This window comes from Cyprinodon variegatus, unplaced genomic scaffold, assembly GCF_000732505.1.
Source record: "Cyprinodon variegatus isolate N-32 unplaced genomic scaffold, C_variegatus-1.0 Scaffold156, whole genome shotgun sequence".
In the NCBI taxonomy this organism is placed as follows: Eukaryota; Metazoa; Chordata; class Actinopteri; order Cyprinodontiformes; family Cyprinodontidae; genus Cyprinodon; species Cyprinodon variegatus.
Genome location: NW_015150609.1, coordinates 164,922 through 183,917, shown reverse-complemented (window position 1 = coordinate 183,917; position 18,996 = coordinate 164,922). Strand labels below are relative to the sequence as shown.

The 18,996-nt window shown below is 39.5% G+C and overlaps 1 protein-coding gene across 2 annotated transcripts in view; it reads right to left on the bottom strand.

Moving 5' to 3' along the window:
* znf609 (zinc finger protein 609) overlaps window positions 1-18,996 on the bottom strand; it is a 104,862-nt gene that overhangs the window by 63,131 nt on the left and 22,735 nt on the right. The window contains exon 2 of one of the 2 annotated variants that reach the window (XM_015377578.1): window positions 12,808-13,679. In XM_015377578.1, the coding sequence (XP_015233064.1) occupies window positions 12,808-13,551 (744 nt within the window). In that variant the 5' untranslated portion in view covers window positions 13,552-13,679. Of the gene's footprint in view, window positions 1-12,807; window positions 13,680-18,996 lie in introns of those variants that run through there. The other variant, XM_015377579.1, reaches the window with a different exon arrangement.

The following is an 18,996-nucleotide window of genomic DNA, read 5'->3' as shown; positions in this document are numbered from 1 at the left end:
TATGCATATATTCACTTAGTGCTGCCAGAGCCTTCCTCTTTCTTCTTGTTTTCTCTTTTATTTTGGTTCGTCTCCTCTCCGTTCTCTCCTCCCAGGCTCTCCTGCTACTCACGCATTAAGAGGCGAAATGAGGCACGTTGGAAATTTGCAGGCTGACAATGGCAGACAGCTGCTCTGGCTGCATAAGTCTTTCATGAGCTGAATTAGTTGTACAAGCCTGAGCTCCCCTCCCCCGCACACATGCCTCCCTGCTAGCAAGCGGATCCAGACGCAGCACAGCACACCTCCTGGACAGCTAAGCTGAGGGAAAGACAAAGCGTGACAGTCGCTTTGTTTGACAGTTCTAAGATGATTTCTTTCTCTCAGTGCTAAACTGGACCAACACATTTCTGTTTGTGTGCTTTTGATTCAGCACATCTGACAAATACAACATGATGGAGGAGCTGGATGTTATTGAACGACATGATAACAAGCTAACAAAAGAAAACGAATCAGCCTGACATATTCTCATTTGCACAAACCTTAAATATGCTTGAAAAATACATGTATAGCATAAGTCATTATTCACCCGCTTTGAGGAAATAAATGGGGAAATGATAATTAAACGGGGGTGACTACAACCACTTTAGCATAATAATAAAAGCAACTATAACAACAATGCATGTTTGATATACTTTTTCCACGATTTTACAAAAAAGTCTGACTTATTGTACTTATTTCTTATTCAGCATTGCAGAGCTACAAGCTAAACAGAATGAATGTTTTTTGACACGTTTTGGATTGGCTAGCTGCTTGGCTTCTCATTACTACAGCAGATGAGAGCTAAAACATTTTTATTATTCCCAATATCCCTATGGTTATAACAATACATCCAACTCACAGGAGTGGCTCATCTTATTACACAATTTGAAAAAAAAACTAAAAATGTAGAAAGTCTTTGAATTAAAGCAATTAAAGCTGCAATGCTACACTTTTGATCAAAGCATTAGCTTGATTTCAGACACTTTCAATGATATTTCAGGTCAATATGCAGCACTTGGCCCATCTTGATGCCCCATGTGGGCTCCCTACTCAAAAACTCAATGTAACAGGAAAAGGTCGGATCCGTCGCTGAATGGGTCATGTGACCCAAAGCACCACTATACGAAAATCTAAGCTCCCCTGAAACAAAAGAGTAGTAGTAGTTAATAGGCAACAAAGCAGATATCACACTAACCCGATCAGACATTTATTCTTCTCTGATGTTGGATTTAATCCAGACGGCTGAATGTCACCTTGTCTTTACAATTAACTCAATGAATTGACAATCTCCTGGTCAAACGTGCTCTATCAGAAATGGAGACCCTTTCATTTGTGGCTAGGTGCTTTCTGGGACTAATATATCTGGGGAGAATATCTCCTGCTTTTTTTTAAGCTAGCGTCCTTTCAGAACAGCAAACTGTCAGCTAGGCCTATATAGTTCTAATACCGATTATTCCCACTGAATTTTAGCAGCAGTGTTCCGACCAGCAAAAACATAGATTTCTTTAACTTTTAAAACTTTAATTATACTGTTGTTTCTTGGATGTAGAAAGGGTCAGACATGCTTGAAGTTTCGGGGATGTTGAGAGAAGAAGCCTCTAAAGTAAAACTATATTAGTCAGTCAATATTATTTTAAAATAAGTTACTTTACTAGCAATAAACATGTGTTCAAGAATTTAAATTTGGTTACGTTTTGTTTTCATGTTTAAAATCATATAAAAACATTGGCTGTGGTTTATATTTTGACTTGGAATTCATTTAGATTACATAAAAACTAATTGTATGCCGATATGGCAGCGTATGCTGTTCTGACAGAGCATCGGCTTGGCAGCCATTGCAAGTTAACTGCTACAAGCTTCTAGATAAGCAATGCAGATATCATCAGAAGCATGCTAGGGTACGGTTACATCCGAATGAGGTCACACATGCAAAATTTATTTCACAAATTAAAGTAATTGATCAAAATCATTTCACATCAAGAACAAACTCCAGCCCCCCATGAGAATGACAACCAGGTCACTGATTTGCATCTGACAGAGCGCACCTAAGAGGACGAACCTCAACGTACTTAAAAAAAACTGCTGATGCAACTATTGGTCGCTCTACTATGACCCACCAGACTCCTTAACAATAAGAGTGTGACACAATTTATCACGATACATTAAGGCGATATATTGTGAATGTTATAATAAAGCTCTGGAAAACAATCATAAGATTGTAATGTTGCTTTGCTGCAGCTGAATCATGGGCTCTCGGATAGTGTCCTGCCAACTAGCAGCTAGTTGGTTTAACGGCCAATTTATGCTTCTGATGCATAGCCTGCGCAACCATCAAATCGGTCTCTCAAAGAAATCCTGACTACATGTCAGACGGTCGCAAACCCGCGCAGACCTCCAGCGGAAGTTCACAGACAAAAAGCAGCTGTGATTGGTCATTGGTATGCCTTTCTGGCTGTCTGTGTGGTCGTCCTTCTCGATTCTTAGCAGGACAACTATGACGAAACGTTAATCCAGGAGGTTCGGAAGTACAACCACTTGTACGAGGCCTCAGACAAATTATATCAATAAATATATGCTCTTCGATGTCTAGCAACTCTAGATCCATCTCTGTTACCGGAATATCTTGCAGACGTGCCATTGTTGTTTTGGAAAATAAACACTCCCACCGGCGCCGCTGGAGTTCTCATGACCATCCGCTGAAGTTCTTGCGAGTTCTCGAATAGGCTCCCCCTAGTGCTTTGGTGGGAAACTTCTGTGTGTCTCTAGAAATTCCAGACCGACTGTGCAGAAGCATACCAGCAAAAGTAGTTCGGGAACAAACCCAAGCGACATTTGATGTTTGGGGTTGCAGAAGCATAATCTGCCCTTAAGAGTTATAAAAGTAAAAAAATTAAGTGGATGTTTGTCTACAAATATTTTTTAAATCCATTCACCTGTATTTTATCTCGATAAAGTATTTTCTAATAAAATATTGCGACAATTGTATTTTGAATCTATACAAATATGGTCTAGTGAAATAATACATCCCTACTGAACAACTGTTAAAACATTTTCAGAAAAACTGAGCAAAAGTCTGGTTTTCTCAGATTTATGCTTGTGACTAGCAGCAGCCCTGTTTGTTATAATGGAGCCATGTCCACATGTCACTCCCACTCAGTGACCGTCTTCCCTGGCACCTCAGAGGCTTTAGGTTACCTTCCATTACATAACACAGATAAAGCTATGTAGGACATGCATAGCTCTCAGCTTGACAGCACCTTCTGGAAAAAAGAAAACCCCACCAAGATAGCTAAATACAACCTCAATCATCTCATGAATAAGCAGCTGTGAACTTAAGGGAGATTACTACATGACAACTCATTAGCACTACTTTTTAGCGTGAAACAACAAAAGCTAAGTGTTATTCAAAACCAGTGGGGAGAAAGGTAACATCAACACAAGCAAGAACTGCAGTTTTCTTGTGGGTTGATTTTTATTCTGCCACCTCGTCTTTTCTAAATGTTCAGTCAATTGCTGGTGGACAATGCACAGAAATCCTGGTATTGAAGCCGCCAGCCTTTAACTCAGAATTCGTTTGTCACCTCACAACAGCAATTTGAATTAGGATGTTTGCAGGAAGATTCTGCACGTTTGAACTTTATCTGTAAATATCTTATCTGAAGAAAATCTGATCTAAACATCAGTGCAGACAACAGTCTTTCATCAAGTCTAAACTGAACATCAAAAAAAGGGGGAATGCGGTTTCACTCTTGAGTGTAGGTCAAGCATGAGACAACAGATTTTGCAACACAAGTAAAGCTTGTGATGCAAAATCTAATCTATAAACTACTTGCTAAAATTCTTACACCAAATTAAATCAGCTGACAAAAAAAGTAACTGCCTAACTGGAAAGATGTGGTTCAGCTATGGAGCATATCTAAATAAAATGAATCATTAGTATGGTAATCTGGGTCCTCCTCGTATGGCAAATAATGTTTTCAGTAACTATTCTGCAATGCTAATGACGGGTTGCATATACCAAAGAGAAACAAACATTTTTAACATTTAGCACTGCATTTTATTAAAAAACACCATTAAAACAAATGCAAGACATGCATAATGGTGACAGAAATAAGAGTGTAATTATAATATAATGAGCCCAAAGTACCCAACTACAATATTCTGCAGATCATTCTGGTATTCAAATCACAAGAGAGACTTAAAGTTGGAGCATGGATATTGGCTAGAAGCTTAATGTAACCATAGTAGGAAAACATTTTTAGTCAGAAAAAAAATCTATTCTTGATCTTGCAAGGCTTTCCAGAGCTATATAATTATCATATTTGTCAATGTGTTGGGATTAATCAGGATAAATCATACATACATTGTGATATGCATTGGTTTACCGAATTCTTGCCAATTCACACACCTAATAATTAGCTGAAATGCATTTATCTGCCACATATCTGTTTTACTTACAATTCTGTTTGCCAACGGGATGATATTTGAAGGCTAAAGGTTGGTGCATCGGAGGAATCCCAAACTGATCGGTTGCACTATACAAGTGCAACTGATTTGTGACATCTAAAAGAAAATATACTTTTGTGTTCCCATGAAGAGCTTCGAGCCATTTTGATTTACACAAATCCTAACAGGCAGTTTTGATTTGCACTAGCATGTCTGCGAGGGATAGGGCATGGTGAACTTTGAAGATGTGTGGTATGCGTGGTATGCTCCATGCTGTGCTGCCAAAAGGAGCGTTCCCAGGAATAAAGCATAGGGACCAGGTCATTATCTAATCACATTACTGCAATTATCACCTACACATTCACTCCAACCTTACACTCACCTAATGGAAACATTTTACATGTGAGTGAGTAAAAAAAAGGATATTATTAATTAAACCTAGGGGGTAAAAAAAAAGGCGCGTATAAACCAGGACCGTAAATGTCGATTAAAAAGTTCATCTGGGTTTAGTTTTTTTGTTCGATTCTTAACATTTAATTTTGTTTTGGCTACAAGCCTGAAGCAATTCACTTCACTGTGAAGGTGACTAATGGTACTTGTGGAAAAATGATTAGTGTCAAACATTTTTCACATGCAGCAGCGAGCAACTCCCTGAGGGCAAATTCTTCCACTAGGCAACAATGCAGAAATCACAGCAGCGATGAGCCAGAGCAGAGACAACCCTGCACAGGACTACATATCATCAACCATTCTGTGATCTCAAAAGCCTGTTACAAAAGCATGTTGCATTTCAAACGGTTCCAAATAAATGACTCCAAACATAACTTTGCATAATATTAAAGGCTCAAACATGGCTATGTAGTGGAACAGAAGAAATGTGTCTCCTGTTACCAATGATCCTTAAAAGAACCATTACATAGATTTGTTTGAACTGGGTTACAGGTCCTGAAGGAGATTTCATAGTGCAGAGTTTTGGAAATAAAATCTTTTAAGCAATGGTTCTTTATATGTACTCAACCAAACAGCAAATAAGGACTCTGCAGATATTGTGCAATTTGGAACAGCACTGAGTGGTGGAGATGTTTTGAGCATTGTTTAATTGGTGCAACATTTTTGGTTCAAATACCAGACTGGATTTCTAAATGTTTCTTAAATGCCTTCTTTGTTCTCCAAATGCATGTAAAAATGCAAATTAAGGTGTTGACTCAGAACAGCCCTAAGGTGTCAGTGAGGATTTGTGTCGGCCCTTTGACAGATGTGAGCTCCGACATTAACAGCAGCTCATTTTGTTGCTAATGTTTTTGTAAACCATCTGATGTTCCTTTTGATCAATGCAGTGTTTAAGGACTAATCAGGAAGGACGTTTTTTTTTGTAAACTACTGGCTTAAAGAGCAACTATCTATACAAGTCTGTACAATGTTTCAAAATTTCACCTGATGTAACAAATTTTTCAAGGTTGAAATTACATTTTCCCCTTTGAAAAATAAAAAATAAACTAATTTGTTACATTTCTGTCCATGAAAGGAAACAGAAACCCGTACCGTGAAAATGAAATGAGCTTCATCAACCACTGAGGAAATGTTTTAAAACTATTGTTGGCAATCTATAGACTTAGAAAACTTTGTCTTTACTTTCAACTCTGTATACAAAATGACATTTTGCTTTCAGAAACGACAGACTGCTGACAGACTATAGCTTTAAAGGCGGCTGCTAAGCAGCTGAACACAGGCCGGTTACGGTAGTGGATGCTCCCACTATATAATCTATTTACATTAGCCTGTGAAATTTGTGTCACTTATTTAAAAGCAGATATTCCAACTGATATTGTAGCACAATAACGATTGGCTTGGAATACTTACTCTAAAAGCACTTAGCAAATGCAGCCAACGAGTATGTAATATTTTCAAATGTGTGTTAAAATTAAGTAAATACGTGTAAAGCATAGCATTATATGAGTAATAATATTTCAAGGCTGAAACAATAAAAGTGAAGCAGCTACTGGCTGCAATTAAAAGATATTGGGAACAATAAAGCAGAGTGCCTTCACTGCAAAATGAAAGAAGGTTCCAACATAAAGCTGCATGTCAGAGCTGTTCATCCTACAGTGCAGCCAGAGGACAGTTTGGTTCTGCTCTGCAGATTAGTTTGCAGGTATTTTTAGTTGTTAAATAAATCCAGGACTATGGTTCTATTTAATTTGAATATATTGTGTTCTTATTATGTTGAAGAATGATCTTAAAACGCAGAATTCAATATTTCAGGTTTTGTTGGTGACATTTTATCTTTACAGTCAGCTGGCACTATTAAAAGTATTGTGGAGGATTTGTGCAATTTTTAAAAAGACCTGCCCTTTCTTATTTAAAAATAAATGCACATGCACAACCCTTTATCTGCTCCTGAGAGGGAACGCCTATTAAACGCGTGTGAGAGCAAGCAGGACTCCATTTCTCCTTGTGCACACTGTTTAAAAGTCGCTGTTCTCATATCTCACATGAGCTGAGGAGAACTCTCTACGCAAAGCATTCTGGGATAAATCTGCTTCTTCTGAGGTTTTTCTTTTAATCTCATACACTTCGTAGACACTTTTTATCGTACGACCCTCGGCCATTTTCAAAGAACCACGATGAGAAAGGTGAGGTTCAATGACTGAAACTGTAGCTCACCACATATATACGCCTGAAAACGAGCGTGGATAGAAAAAGATAGCTAAAGGGAAAAGCACATAGGACGGCCTTACATAAACATATCACCAGGAAGATTGACAATTAGGAGGACCACTTATTTAAATGGAAATAAAAGATCTTCCTCATTAATTTCAAATCAACATAGAGAGGCTGAGTTTCTGACACTTTGATGCCAAGATCATGGTACGACTTTTCTGTAGCTTTTTCCCAACCACCAGGGTTGGAAATCAAAGTTGGAAATCAAAGGAGAAGGAGCTAATTTTCATTTGATACAAAAACATGCTAGCAGCAGGCAAAATGTGTCCGGAATTCACATTTTCTCATTTATTTGCCACATTAAAGCTGTCAAACATGGGAAGAGACTGTGTCCAACTCCTGCAGAGCTGAAATAAACAGCTAATGAAACCCCATCTTTCATAAGAAGCTCTTATTGCCGCGAGCCAACAAGCTAACGGGAGCTAGCATTCTTTTTCGTCCCTACTCTAGAAGATATGTGCAGAGCACACTACAGGTTTGGTGGGGGACAGTTCAGTAGATATAAGCAGCTTATAGCCCGTTGTATGTATGCTTCCAGTAAAAAAGAACTCGGCAAACTTTGCATAGGTTGCTTCTCAAGTGCTAACAGGTACAATAAAAGCCTCAGCTTGAACTGAGCTAGTTGAAGTTTGCACTACCTCCAACAAAAACAAGTCTCTTCGGTTCCATAGCTTTTACAATCCTTGGCACTACTTAAAAGAATGAGCTGCAGAACAACAGTCTGTCAGGCACAGCAAAGAGAAAGAGCTCAAGCTAGCTCTCATGAGATCCCTCCAACCCCTGGGCTGGACATAAGCAGCAAAGCAGAGCGGCGGCACAGGTCTTTCATTCAGGAGTACCCTTTCCTTTCTCTCCCTCCCCCTGTTTGAAAGTAACACAGCCAATGTAATTTTCTCTGAGCGCTGCTCCATTTATCAAGGCCAGTGGCACATCGAGGAAGCTGACAATGCCTCACTCCTCTAGATTTGTATAATGAGAGGTGGGAGAGTGAGACACACTCACAAGGTGGTTAGCACTTGTACGAAGGAAGTAGAGATGATTTATTCAGCATCTGAGAGCCAAAGCTTTGGGGAGCTTTAACTTAGGACATAAAAAATGTAGCCACGGCCATTACAGCAGAACCATGGAAAACAAGATTGCTGAAGAGAAGCATACTGATTAGTAGGAGGATTACACAACTCCAGTGCCTTTGAATGAACCCATTTTTAACCTGTTTTCTAACACCCTAATCCTCCTGCATTTCAACTGATCACATCTTACACAATACACAGTAAGCATGAAGTGTCCAACTGATTACAAACCTCACAGCCAGGAGAGTTGTTTAACATGAAATGGGCAATTAAGTTTGACACAGTGATCCCACAGCAGGCAGTGCACGATCAAGATCGCTTCTGTTTTTTTATTAACTTCAAGTTATTCAGAAGTTCATTTTCAACTACTTTTTTACGATGCAAAAAAGGATGCTAATTCATTCACAGTGTACTGGATGGTCCTTAAGGTAGTAATACAAGATGACCTTAGTGGCAGGAGTGGTTTTCTATGCAGGAATGTTTTCATTACCTCCTTACACAAATTTTAAAAGCTACATTGATTTTCTAAAAATGAATTATGCTTAGCTCAAGGCTGTGATGTGATTATGGTTTAAATATTTATTCATACATCACAATTGGAAAGAAAACTGATTAAATGAAAACGTATTATTTTATCAATTTCACTGTTTTTAAGGAATTTAAAAGAACAAGCTGTAATATAATGGGATGACATATTGCCTCCAGAGTAGGGCTGCACCATAAATTGAATTAATTTGACTAATTCATGTTTTTAGGATCTACGATTTGAAAGTTTGCTAAATCGTAAAATCGAGAACTTCTCTTCTTCTGCATTTTTTACTTGGGTGTTTCCTCACCGCGTCTTTCCTCATTGATAGCATGCTGTCCTATCTGAAGAGTTGGTACAGAGAAAAGAGACTCGTTCTTCGTTGATTATTTGTAAGTGGTTCGGTTTCGACAAGGCTGATGGGGAGCAGACTACAGCCGTGTGCATCTAAGGCTACGTTCACATTGCAGGCTTTAATACTCAATTCCCTTAATGCTCAATTGCCCAAACCCTGGCCGCCTTGTTTTCTAAAGCGGTGCCGTACGACAAGTGTAGTGTGTTGTGGAAGCAGATGACCGACGCTGTGGCTGCTCATATAGCGATGGACATGGTCTCCATTTACATGTAAGGGAAGCCTGGCTTCCTTTACATGTAAAAGTGTGTGATCCAAAATATGACCCGGCGAGTCGCAAATAGATTGCGGAGGTTGTGCTACCAAACCTGTACAACCTAACACGACAAACACACTATGAAAAGTGGGACTCTGCTTTGTTTTTTTGCAACTACCACAGAGTTTTGGTCCAATCGATCTCTTCAGCCGTACATGAGTTTAACTGTGCATTATATCGACATCAACTGGGCTCTCAAAAGCTGCTGTTTCAAAACCACCAACTTCCCAGATGATCAATACAAGTTATTGATGGTTCATTAATTGCATATTTCAGCAAATGATGCTCTTTGTTTTTTTTCTTTTTTTTTTACACTGAATATACAGGTGTACATTTTTTACTGATAAAAAATCTTTAAAGTTCTTATTGGGTGAACATTTGTGTGTTACTTGCACAAGATTTATGTTATGATCGTAATCTCCTAGATGAGATTACGATTTTAATAAAAAAAGATTTTTTTTTTTTTTTTTTTGAGATTACGATTTTAATAAAAAAAGATTTTTTTTTTTTTTTTACATTGCTAATTAAAATTCTTTAACAGCTACTTTTAGAAAGAACGTTCATAACTAACCAATAAAGATTAGGCCACACTGATTGGTTCTCCTGGTGGTTTACCACTCAACATTTACAGACCTTCCTTTGAGTTGCCTATCTAAAGGTTTTCATAACAACTATGAACTCCGGGGTAGAAATACTGCACTAGGGTGAGCTAAGTGATATAATGCAGATGCAATTTATAGTGTGTAGTGGAAGGACATGCACCTTTTGATCTCCAAGAGATCTGAGAAATATGTTCCTCACTGAAAATTCATGCATATGACATGTTAGAAATGATGCAAAGCAGCTGGGCTTGTATTCAAAGCACTGCAAAGCAAAGCATTTTAAAAAGGCCTCCATGTGGATCACAGCAGTAGCTTGGGAAATCCACTACACTTCTAACAGTCTACTCACATGAGATCAGTTGATCGGTCATGTGAGATAAAAAATTTATTCTATAATCTACACAGGATGCTATAGCTTCACTATAGCAACGTTCCCACTGAGAACCCATGTTTTTCAAAAGCTGGTTGACTCTCTAGCAATCGGCTTTTGGCTCTTCTCCCATTTGACTGAAAAGCTGAGTCTGTACCCCACCACTGTATGTCTGATGACGTCATCACGCTGGGTGAGCGATGATGATATCGACAGTGCGGCTGAAATCAGGGAAGTAAACAATGGAGAGCAACCATTTCAACAGATCAAATATATATTTTAACAAGGTGACACCTTGCCGTGCTCTTATTTTAGTGAACATTTCTCCCCTCATTTCTTACTCCTGCCACAACCCCCCAACTCTTTTTTTGTCTTGTTATTCTCATTCTAAAGGCTTGGTTAATTCTGTAACCCAAATAATTTCTAAATCACAAAGGCAATGGATTTAACCAGAGTAAGACAAACTTTCTCACACACATTATTTGGGTGAAGGTCATTAGGTTACCATGGGTAAGCTGCCATGCAGCAGTGAAGAGAGAGAGTTGCAGCTACCGCACAAAAATTCTGGTGCCAAAAAATAAAAAGCCCAAATTGTTATCAAAATATCTGATAATTTTATCACCGTCCCAAGATTCAGCCCGGATACAGGCTGGAAAATTCCCAAAATATTCAAATTATAACAATCAAATTCAAGTACACATCTCTTGACTTTTTCAAAGACTGCAAGTTAAACCTCACTTAAAAGTGAAAGGTTTAAGTAAAGCTATCAATATAAATGTCTCCTTCAGGTTGACCTTTCGTTTTGATGCCAATTTCTTCTTTTACATGGTGGAGCAAACTAATAAACTAATGAGAACTAAGTGCTGCTTTTGAACATTTTCCTTTCTTCCATTTACCGGTCTTACCTGACTAAATAAAAGAGTCATTAAGCCAATATTGCTGCTGTAGAATCACACCCCTCCCATGCTCTCAGGGATCCACTTTAGCAGCTTGCTGCCTTGAAGCAGTTTTGACCTCCGCCTTTTATTCATAGCTGCCTGTTGTTCTTGAGGTTGTCCCAAAAAAAAAAACCTTTTTATACTAAATACATTATGATTACAAAGACTTTGCTAGAATTCCTTTCATAGCCGTCCAGCCACAGGAGGCTCTACAGCTTGTGTTCATGACTGGGTGTCCTGGATTTAAGGAATCAAACAGGCTTCCTCGCAGCCCATCCCCCCACAGGAAAAAAACTGAGGAAGGCGTGCTGAGCACCAGCTCTCCCTCCCCACACACACTTACTCCACCAGGCATTGCTGGGGCTTGTGGGATTAAGAATGGAACACGATGACAGACAAAAACAGTCCTTTGCACCTCCCCGCTTTGCTGTCTTTTATACTGCAAGAGCATGAAAAGGCTGCTATGAGGCACACAAAAGACACAGTGATGGATCAGCTCTGAGTGAACAAGATAAGTGTGGGTGAAGAGCTACACAGATCTTTATATTCTTGTGTGACAGTGTCGGTTTTTAAAATGTTCAACAACGAAAAAAAAATATATATATATATATATATTTTTTTTTTAAGTGGAACAGGATTTGACATTTGTTTCGCTTCACAGGCGTAATGCTTTGTACAGCTTAAAGCCGACCGTGTCGATTATCTTCCAGTCTGCAATTCATTTTTTATGGGCTAATGTGGAGAATACAACAACTTTAGAGATAATTACAAAATATGATAATAAGAATTATTACTTAACATGCCAGCAGAAGCGTTTCTAATGGGAAGGGAACTGTCTATTCCTGTAAGACAAATAAAGCCTGCACAGCCAAGTCAGGAAAAGAACATCTCCACTGTGTGGACCATTTCCTGTGGTGGGTCACGGCATCGCATTCGTCAAGCGCTGCCTCGTTCATAGGACGGTGATAAAAGAGAAAACAGCAGTGGGCCTCTTTGCATGCATCACATGTCAGATTGCTTTAGGGGATGCAGTGCATCTTCATGCCTGCTGAAAGCAACAGGCTGTCAAAGCGCAACGTCAAGAGGTCTAAAGCCCTGGGTCAGATTGCATTAAATTAAAATCAATGAAAGACAGTTCTGTTTTTCTTTTTTTTTTTAAAGAGCTACATCTGAGGCTTCTAAAAACCCACACCAAAAAAATGAAAAACCATGATCTCAACTGTTCAAAGCACAGCCAGCCTTTTCAATATGTTTAAAAAACCAGTCAGAAGATTGTGCTTTTTTCTTCTTTTGAAGTACCAATGCTTCGATCTGATTGGGTAACGATATTAGTATATCCCCAGTTTAAGAAGGAATTGATATCAAATGTTCTTCAAATGAGATCAGTCAAACTGATAGGACATAAAGCACATTCAGCAACCACTAAGAAAGTAAAAACAACTTACCTTCTCGCTTTTTATCTTCTTTAATGTCTTGCATTCACTGTTCACATTTTCCACCTCATCTGGTTCAGTTTTCATGGTCAACGCTGGTACTATCCCAACAGATTCAAGTGCAATATTCCCCATTTGATTAGCATCTGCCAAGTCTGTTGATTGTGTGTTCTCAAAGGACGCATTACGACTATTTCCCAAAGCAACCTGGGCCTGAGTAACGTCCTTGTCAGAGACGCCAATTGCCACGACTGGGGCGCCATCTGTTTTGTCTTTCTTATTTTTCCCACTGGCCCCTTCCTTGTCTTTTTTACCTCCAAGAACACCTCTGGAGGCTTTGCCTCCTTTTTCCATGTTCTTGGTGGAGTTGTTGCCTGCAGCTACTGCGCTTGCTGCACCTATTGGCTCCCCTTGAGTCCGTCCGGTGGTTTCTTTTTTACCCCCGTCCGTGGAAGCTTTGCTGCTATTGTCTTTAGAGTTCTTACTGCGCTTGTATTTTGATTTGCTCTCCTTGCCTTGAGCGCCAGAGACTGGGCTAACGAATCGTATATTGTCGGGCAACGCCGCCACTGCGCTGGGTGGTGCCGCCATGCCGTCCTTGGTGCCAGACATCTCAAGTTTGTCCTTTTCTAAGTCAGCGTCGAGGTCAATGATCAGATTTCCAACACCGATATCCCACTCATCCCCGCTGTCGTAAGTGTCCACCGCATTAGAGTCCACACCTTTCCCGCCTGCAGTGCCACCACTTAGGGACATTTTAGTGCCAACGGCCCCGGAATGCCTCGGTGAGGTCTGACACCCTCTCAGACGGTTGGGAGTCAGGGGCAAGGGTTAGAGAATCTTCACGTTCTACTCCTTCCTGTCCCATTTAACCACATTCTGCCCTGGAAAGAGAGAAGAAGAGGCAAATTAACCCCAACAGTTCAGACACAGAACAACAGCACGGCATCTGAGCCATAGAAGAACACAGCAGTTCATTGTAAGAAACGTTTGATTGTGAGCCAGTAATTCTGGGATGATCACTGTGCAAACCACCATGGTAATACCCACTGGTGTGACAGCTCTGCTCTGAACCCCCCCACCCCCTCCATAATCACATTTCCCACGGTCGTCATGGCAACCGTGGGAAATGTAGCCTAAATCCTGCTTTGACAACCAAGGTGGCCCCTCTGTTCTGAATGACTGACTTTCTTTTCACAAGGCACCGCTGATAGTGTCACTGCTGATAAATAAGAAGTAGATAGCCGAGCACACCCTCACTTTCTTTTTATACAGCCGTGCCTTTTCAGCTACACAATGCAACAATCATCTTGCATAAAAGGGGGCATGAAAGCTGGAATAACCAAGTGAATGTTGCAGGAAAAAAATAGTTAAATAAAAACCAGGCTGTTCAATTTGCTCACAGAGACGAGGTAAAGGTCATGATGTTATTGTAAATCTATACGACAGTCTCACACACATTCTGCATCAAACTTGGGATAAATTAAGGGATGTAAATTAAGCGAGGGCAACAAAAGGAAAAAGACAAAAACAATCCCAGTCCTCAAGGTGTAAATATGTGGTTTTAAAAGAGTGAAGAGGCTCATTACTCTGTCCAAATATTCCTGAATTATTGCTTGAATGAATATACAGCGACTGGCTGCAGAGACGACAGATCATAAGTCAGCTGATTGCCACCATGTGTCTGAAATATTTTGTGCATCTTTTATGCCATATGTAGCATTTCAAAAGATCCTGGGAAAGGAGAAAAAAACAAAAACTGAAGAAAGAAAAAAACAGGCAAGGAAAATGATCACAGTGGAAAATTACACAAGCAATTACACTACAGTTTTCAGCTACATTAACACAATCATAACTCCTCTAACTTTTTTATTAATACCCTACAACAAAACAAAAAAACATTCTGAAAAAAATATGTCAACACATTTGAAGCACTTAAAAACTTTTAAAAACAGAGGAGCAAAGGTTCTTCTCATTTAACCCAGGTTTTATACAGGAATGAGAAGCTCTAATTAACCCTTTTTAATGCCATTAGAAATCTTTCTAATGCCATCAACAAATACATTTTTTATTTTAATTTTTAATTTTGTATTTTAAATGCCGCGATATTCACATTTTATGAATTTTAATGCCAGTTAAGGCCTAACTGAAAAACAATTATAATGTAATGACTTTGAATGATCTTCAATGACCCGTGGAAACCCTGTAACCTCACTCAGCTGCCATTAGACCGACACTACAGCCCGGTCACAGATTGCACCCCCTTCCTCTACAGCAGCAAGGGTAAAACTGTTGAACAACCATTTATTAATTGCACCCGTTTCTTCCTCACAGATGGTTCCCCAAAGGAACAACAGTCAGCGGCTGGTTTTTGTGGGCGGAGAGCTGCAGCTGTCTCTGTAAGACTGGCTTAACAGTTGTGAGGTCCAATTTGTCCAACACCTCCACAAAGGAAAGGTTGTAACTATCGGCTGTTGACCCACTGCACACCCTTCGCTAAAACTGCAGTGATAAAAAACTCTGCTGAGTAAATGTCCAAGCAAGTGTCTAATTGAGCAAGAGGCATGCAGGCTGCACAAGTCCCAGAGCGCCTGTCCTTTTCTTTCTACTGATCCAGTTTCACTTTGCTGTCCATCAGCAGCCATGTAGGGGGGACTCTGCTTTAACAGTGCTAATTTGAAGACGAGGGACGGTAACTGTTTACCAGGGAACACAACTAAATGAACCATAGCACCAAGTAGTTTACATGTGACTGCCAGATGTGTTTCAGTGAATGCGGGTCAGAGAGAACAGGTAATTTAAGGGCTTTATGAACACCATTTCACTGTGATAGCTCCAGACCACGAATGGTTTGGAGAAAACAACATGCTTAGCCAAAAAGATCCTTTTTTTGGGTGACTCCTCACATATGTTGTGCCCAGTTATAGGGCTTAGATGCAACCACATAAAAGCTTCGTATCAAAAACAAAAAATAATAGCTTGTGACAGGCAGCATGTGTTTCAAATAACAGTGTAGAGAGGATAATTACTGTTTCACATCCACATACAGAAAAATAACTTCTCAACTAAACATGATGACAGAGGCTTTCCACTTAAGATATACATGATGTTGGGAAAAAACAGTAAAGCTAAAACAAAAAACAAAAAAATCCTCAGGCTATAACACAAGGGAAAAAAGTTACATATTTGCTAACAAAGAATTATTGGCTTTCCTTTGCTATGATGGAGGGTACGACTACAATTATAAAAGAATTTACAGTCTCAGAATGGTTTTAGTTTTTCATTGAGGTACAAAGCCACTCATGATTATTATTCCCTGTCTGATCCCAGAGCTCCAAACCTTATTAAATCAGAGAGGAGATTCGCCAAAGTTACTTTTATTTTAATTGTCTTGCACTGACGGGTAGGAGAAATCACAGGAGATTTTAATCACTCCACAATCTCAAACACATGCCCTGCATACTGACGGTGCCATGCATCGTTCCAACACCAACTGGTCAGACAAGAGAGTTTTCACCAGGACTGGACCTGAGCCAGCCTCCCACACATCGCTGAAACAATAAACCAAAGGGCAAACGCAAAGAGATGGTTTGTTTATCTTCTGTCGACTTCATATTCTTTCAAATTGAGAATATATGGGTTTATTGACTTTGGTTAGGAAAGATCAACACCTTTGAAACCTGCAGTTGGGGCCTCTAGCTTGTGTTTGAAATATAACTTTATTTAAGAGACATGGTTATTGGTTGTGAAAAGAAAAGGCTATGTTTTTCTCTGTAAGGTCTGAAACTATCCATACCCAGAAATATATGTAACTGGTAATATGAACTATTTTCGTCTCATGTGAGGAGCTCAGATTTTTAAAAGCTGGATTTTGTAAAAGAAAAAGAAAAAAGAAATTGGATATTAGATTTTTAAACCATATTCCCCAGTACTTCGGTCCAGTGTAACCCAGCATTCAAAAGCAGAGGCTTATCTTAAAGTCAAAGTCAGGATGAATGTAAAGAGATCATTCAGCCAGCAAGGTCAGCATTTTTCCACTCCTAAATGCATCAAAACCTTAAACAACCACTTTTCGTTCTGTAAAACCCTCATCAAACAGTTCATTCTTTAAATCCATTCAATCTCTACTGCATTTTATTCAGTCTTTGATACCTGTCGAGATAATGAAGAAGAAAAATCTGCACCAGTCAGCAAAAGTCTGGTTGGACATCTCTTTCAAGTACTGCTACATGCATGCAAACTGGGAAAGAAACATGTACCCACTGACCATTCAACTGCTTCAGAAGGATTGCATTAAAACGCCTGAATTTCACATTGTACCAATGTACAACCATTAGATAGTTTCTTAGGAATAAAACATACAGAAATCACCTTGTTTGGTGTCAAAAACTATACAGCAGTTTAACATAAAAAGCTGACTCTTTTTGGTACAGGAGGCTAAATGATTTGGAAGCACTTGACAAAAGGTTTCATAAATTAGAAGCAATGGTTTTGCAGAAAGCAGTCCTTAAAGCATTAGGGATTAAGGTCCTACACAGTTAAGCTTTCCGTTTCAGGCAGACATTTTATAAAGGGTAAAACCTTCCTACATAAATCTATATATCTTTGTAAAGCATTTAATTAAAACATGCATGTTAATTAAGTTTCTACCTACTGCTTAATGCAAACATCAGAAGCCTCTGCTTTCTTCTAAAATGTCACAGCAGCGATAGCATAGCACAGAATGTGAAATATTAATATACAGTATCGCACACAATGAGACACGCTGTGTCAGAAGTGGAAACAGGTGGTTATTAACCGAAGCAGGTTGTTACACACATGATTCTCCAGTCTAGATTAGTTGGTGTGTAAGGGGCTGCATCATATCACACATCTTGAAAAGACGTTATTGGGCAAAATGTGCCTTTATTCTCTCCTTTCCTTTGCTTTACAACCATCTTTCATTCAGACAACATTCAGAAATTTGGCACAGTAGGCAACATTGTGTATGCCAGCTACTGTTCAACACAGATTACATTAACATGAAAAATGCAACTTCATAGCACTTAGAATATATTAGCCAACATCACTGCCCTATGAACAGTCCTTTGTGAAATGAAGATTGGACACACTGAAAACGCAATCATTTGGATCTGATACATTTTTCAACTTCTGTAACCAAACTTTAAATTAGCTACTTAATCACCCGACATCTTAGCACTGCTTATATATAATTTCTTTAACTGGCTAAAAATAAATCCCAATTTTAGCATCATTTAAAGCCGGGCATATGCTGTATGATTTTTTTGCCCTTTTCTGGATGATTTTCCAGTCTTGCGAGAATTATTTCGATCAGGCCGACTTTCAGCCTTATCGTACGTCATGCATCATGTAGTGTACAGGGGGTAATGGGGGCGATTAGCCGCTCACGACCACCTCCTGGTCAGGAATCATAAGGTCGGGAGAAAATCAAACATGTTTGTATTTCAGTCGGCCGTCATGGGCAAATCGCTCAGTTGGCATGCGCAAACAAGGACTCTTCTTCTTGTTCCTCTTAGATGAAAACATAGAAGCATGGCGGGGAAGCATCTGAAGATTGCCTGGGAACAGTCTCAGAGGATTTTCCATTTACGCAGAGCTCTTTGTTTCTATCGGCGCAGTATAGCATTAGTCCCTCCAGGCCAAAAGCACCGTCCGGTACTGCTGGACGCAGCCAAGACCCCGTCAGAATGATGGCGTGGCTTCCGGAAAGACGAGCCAAGTCCGACGTGGTTTTTAGATGTGCAGTGCGAGCAGGTAGATCACATCATAGGGTCGGATCGCACAGTGTGAGAACAAACATCGTGAGCTGTGAACTTGTAAACCCTGCGGTTTCATCGTACAGTGTAAGCTGTAGTTGCATGCAAGGAATTAGAAAATCATACAGTGTATGCCCGGCTTTAGTGGCTTCTGTTAGCTCTGATCAAAGAATGAAGGTTGTGACCATATAATAGAAAAGTAAACTAGAAATGGCAGGTAAAAGGGAAAAGTATAATGAATTCAGTTCTTGAATATTTTTCGTCCACAGGTCATTTAAAAAGGAACGTCATATCTGGAGTGCTCAACTGCGATTGCGTTGTTTAGCTGGTTACCAGAATAGATCTGTACTCAGCCAACCCAGCTGATGGGTATAATATATACCGTATTTTCACGACTATAAGGCGCACTTAAACGTCTTTTTTT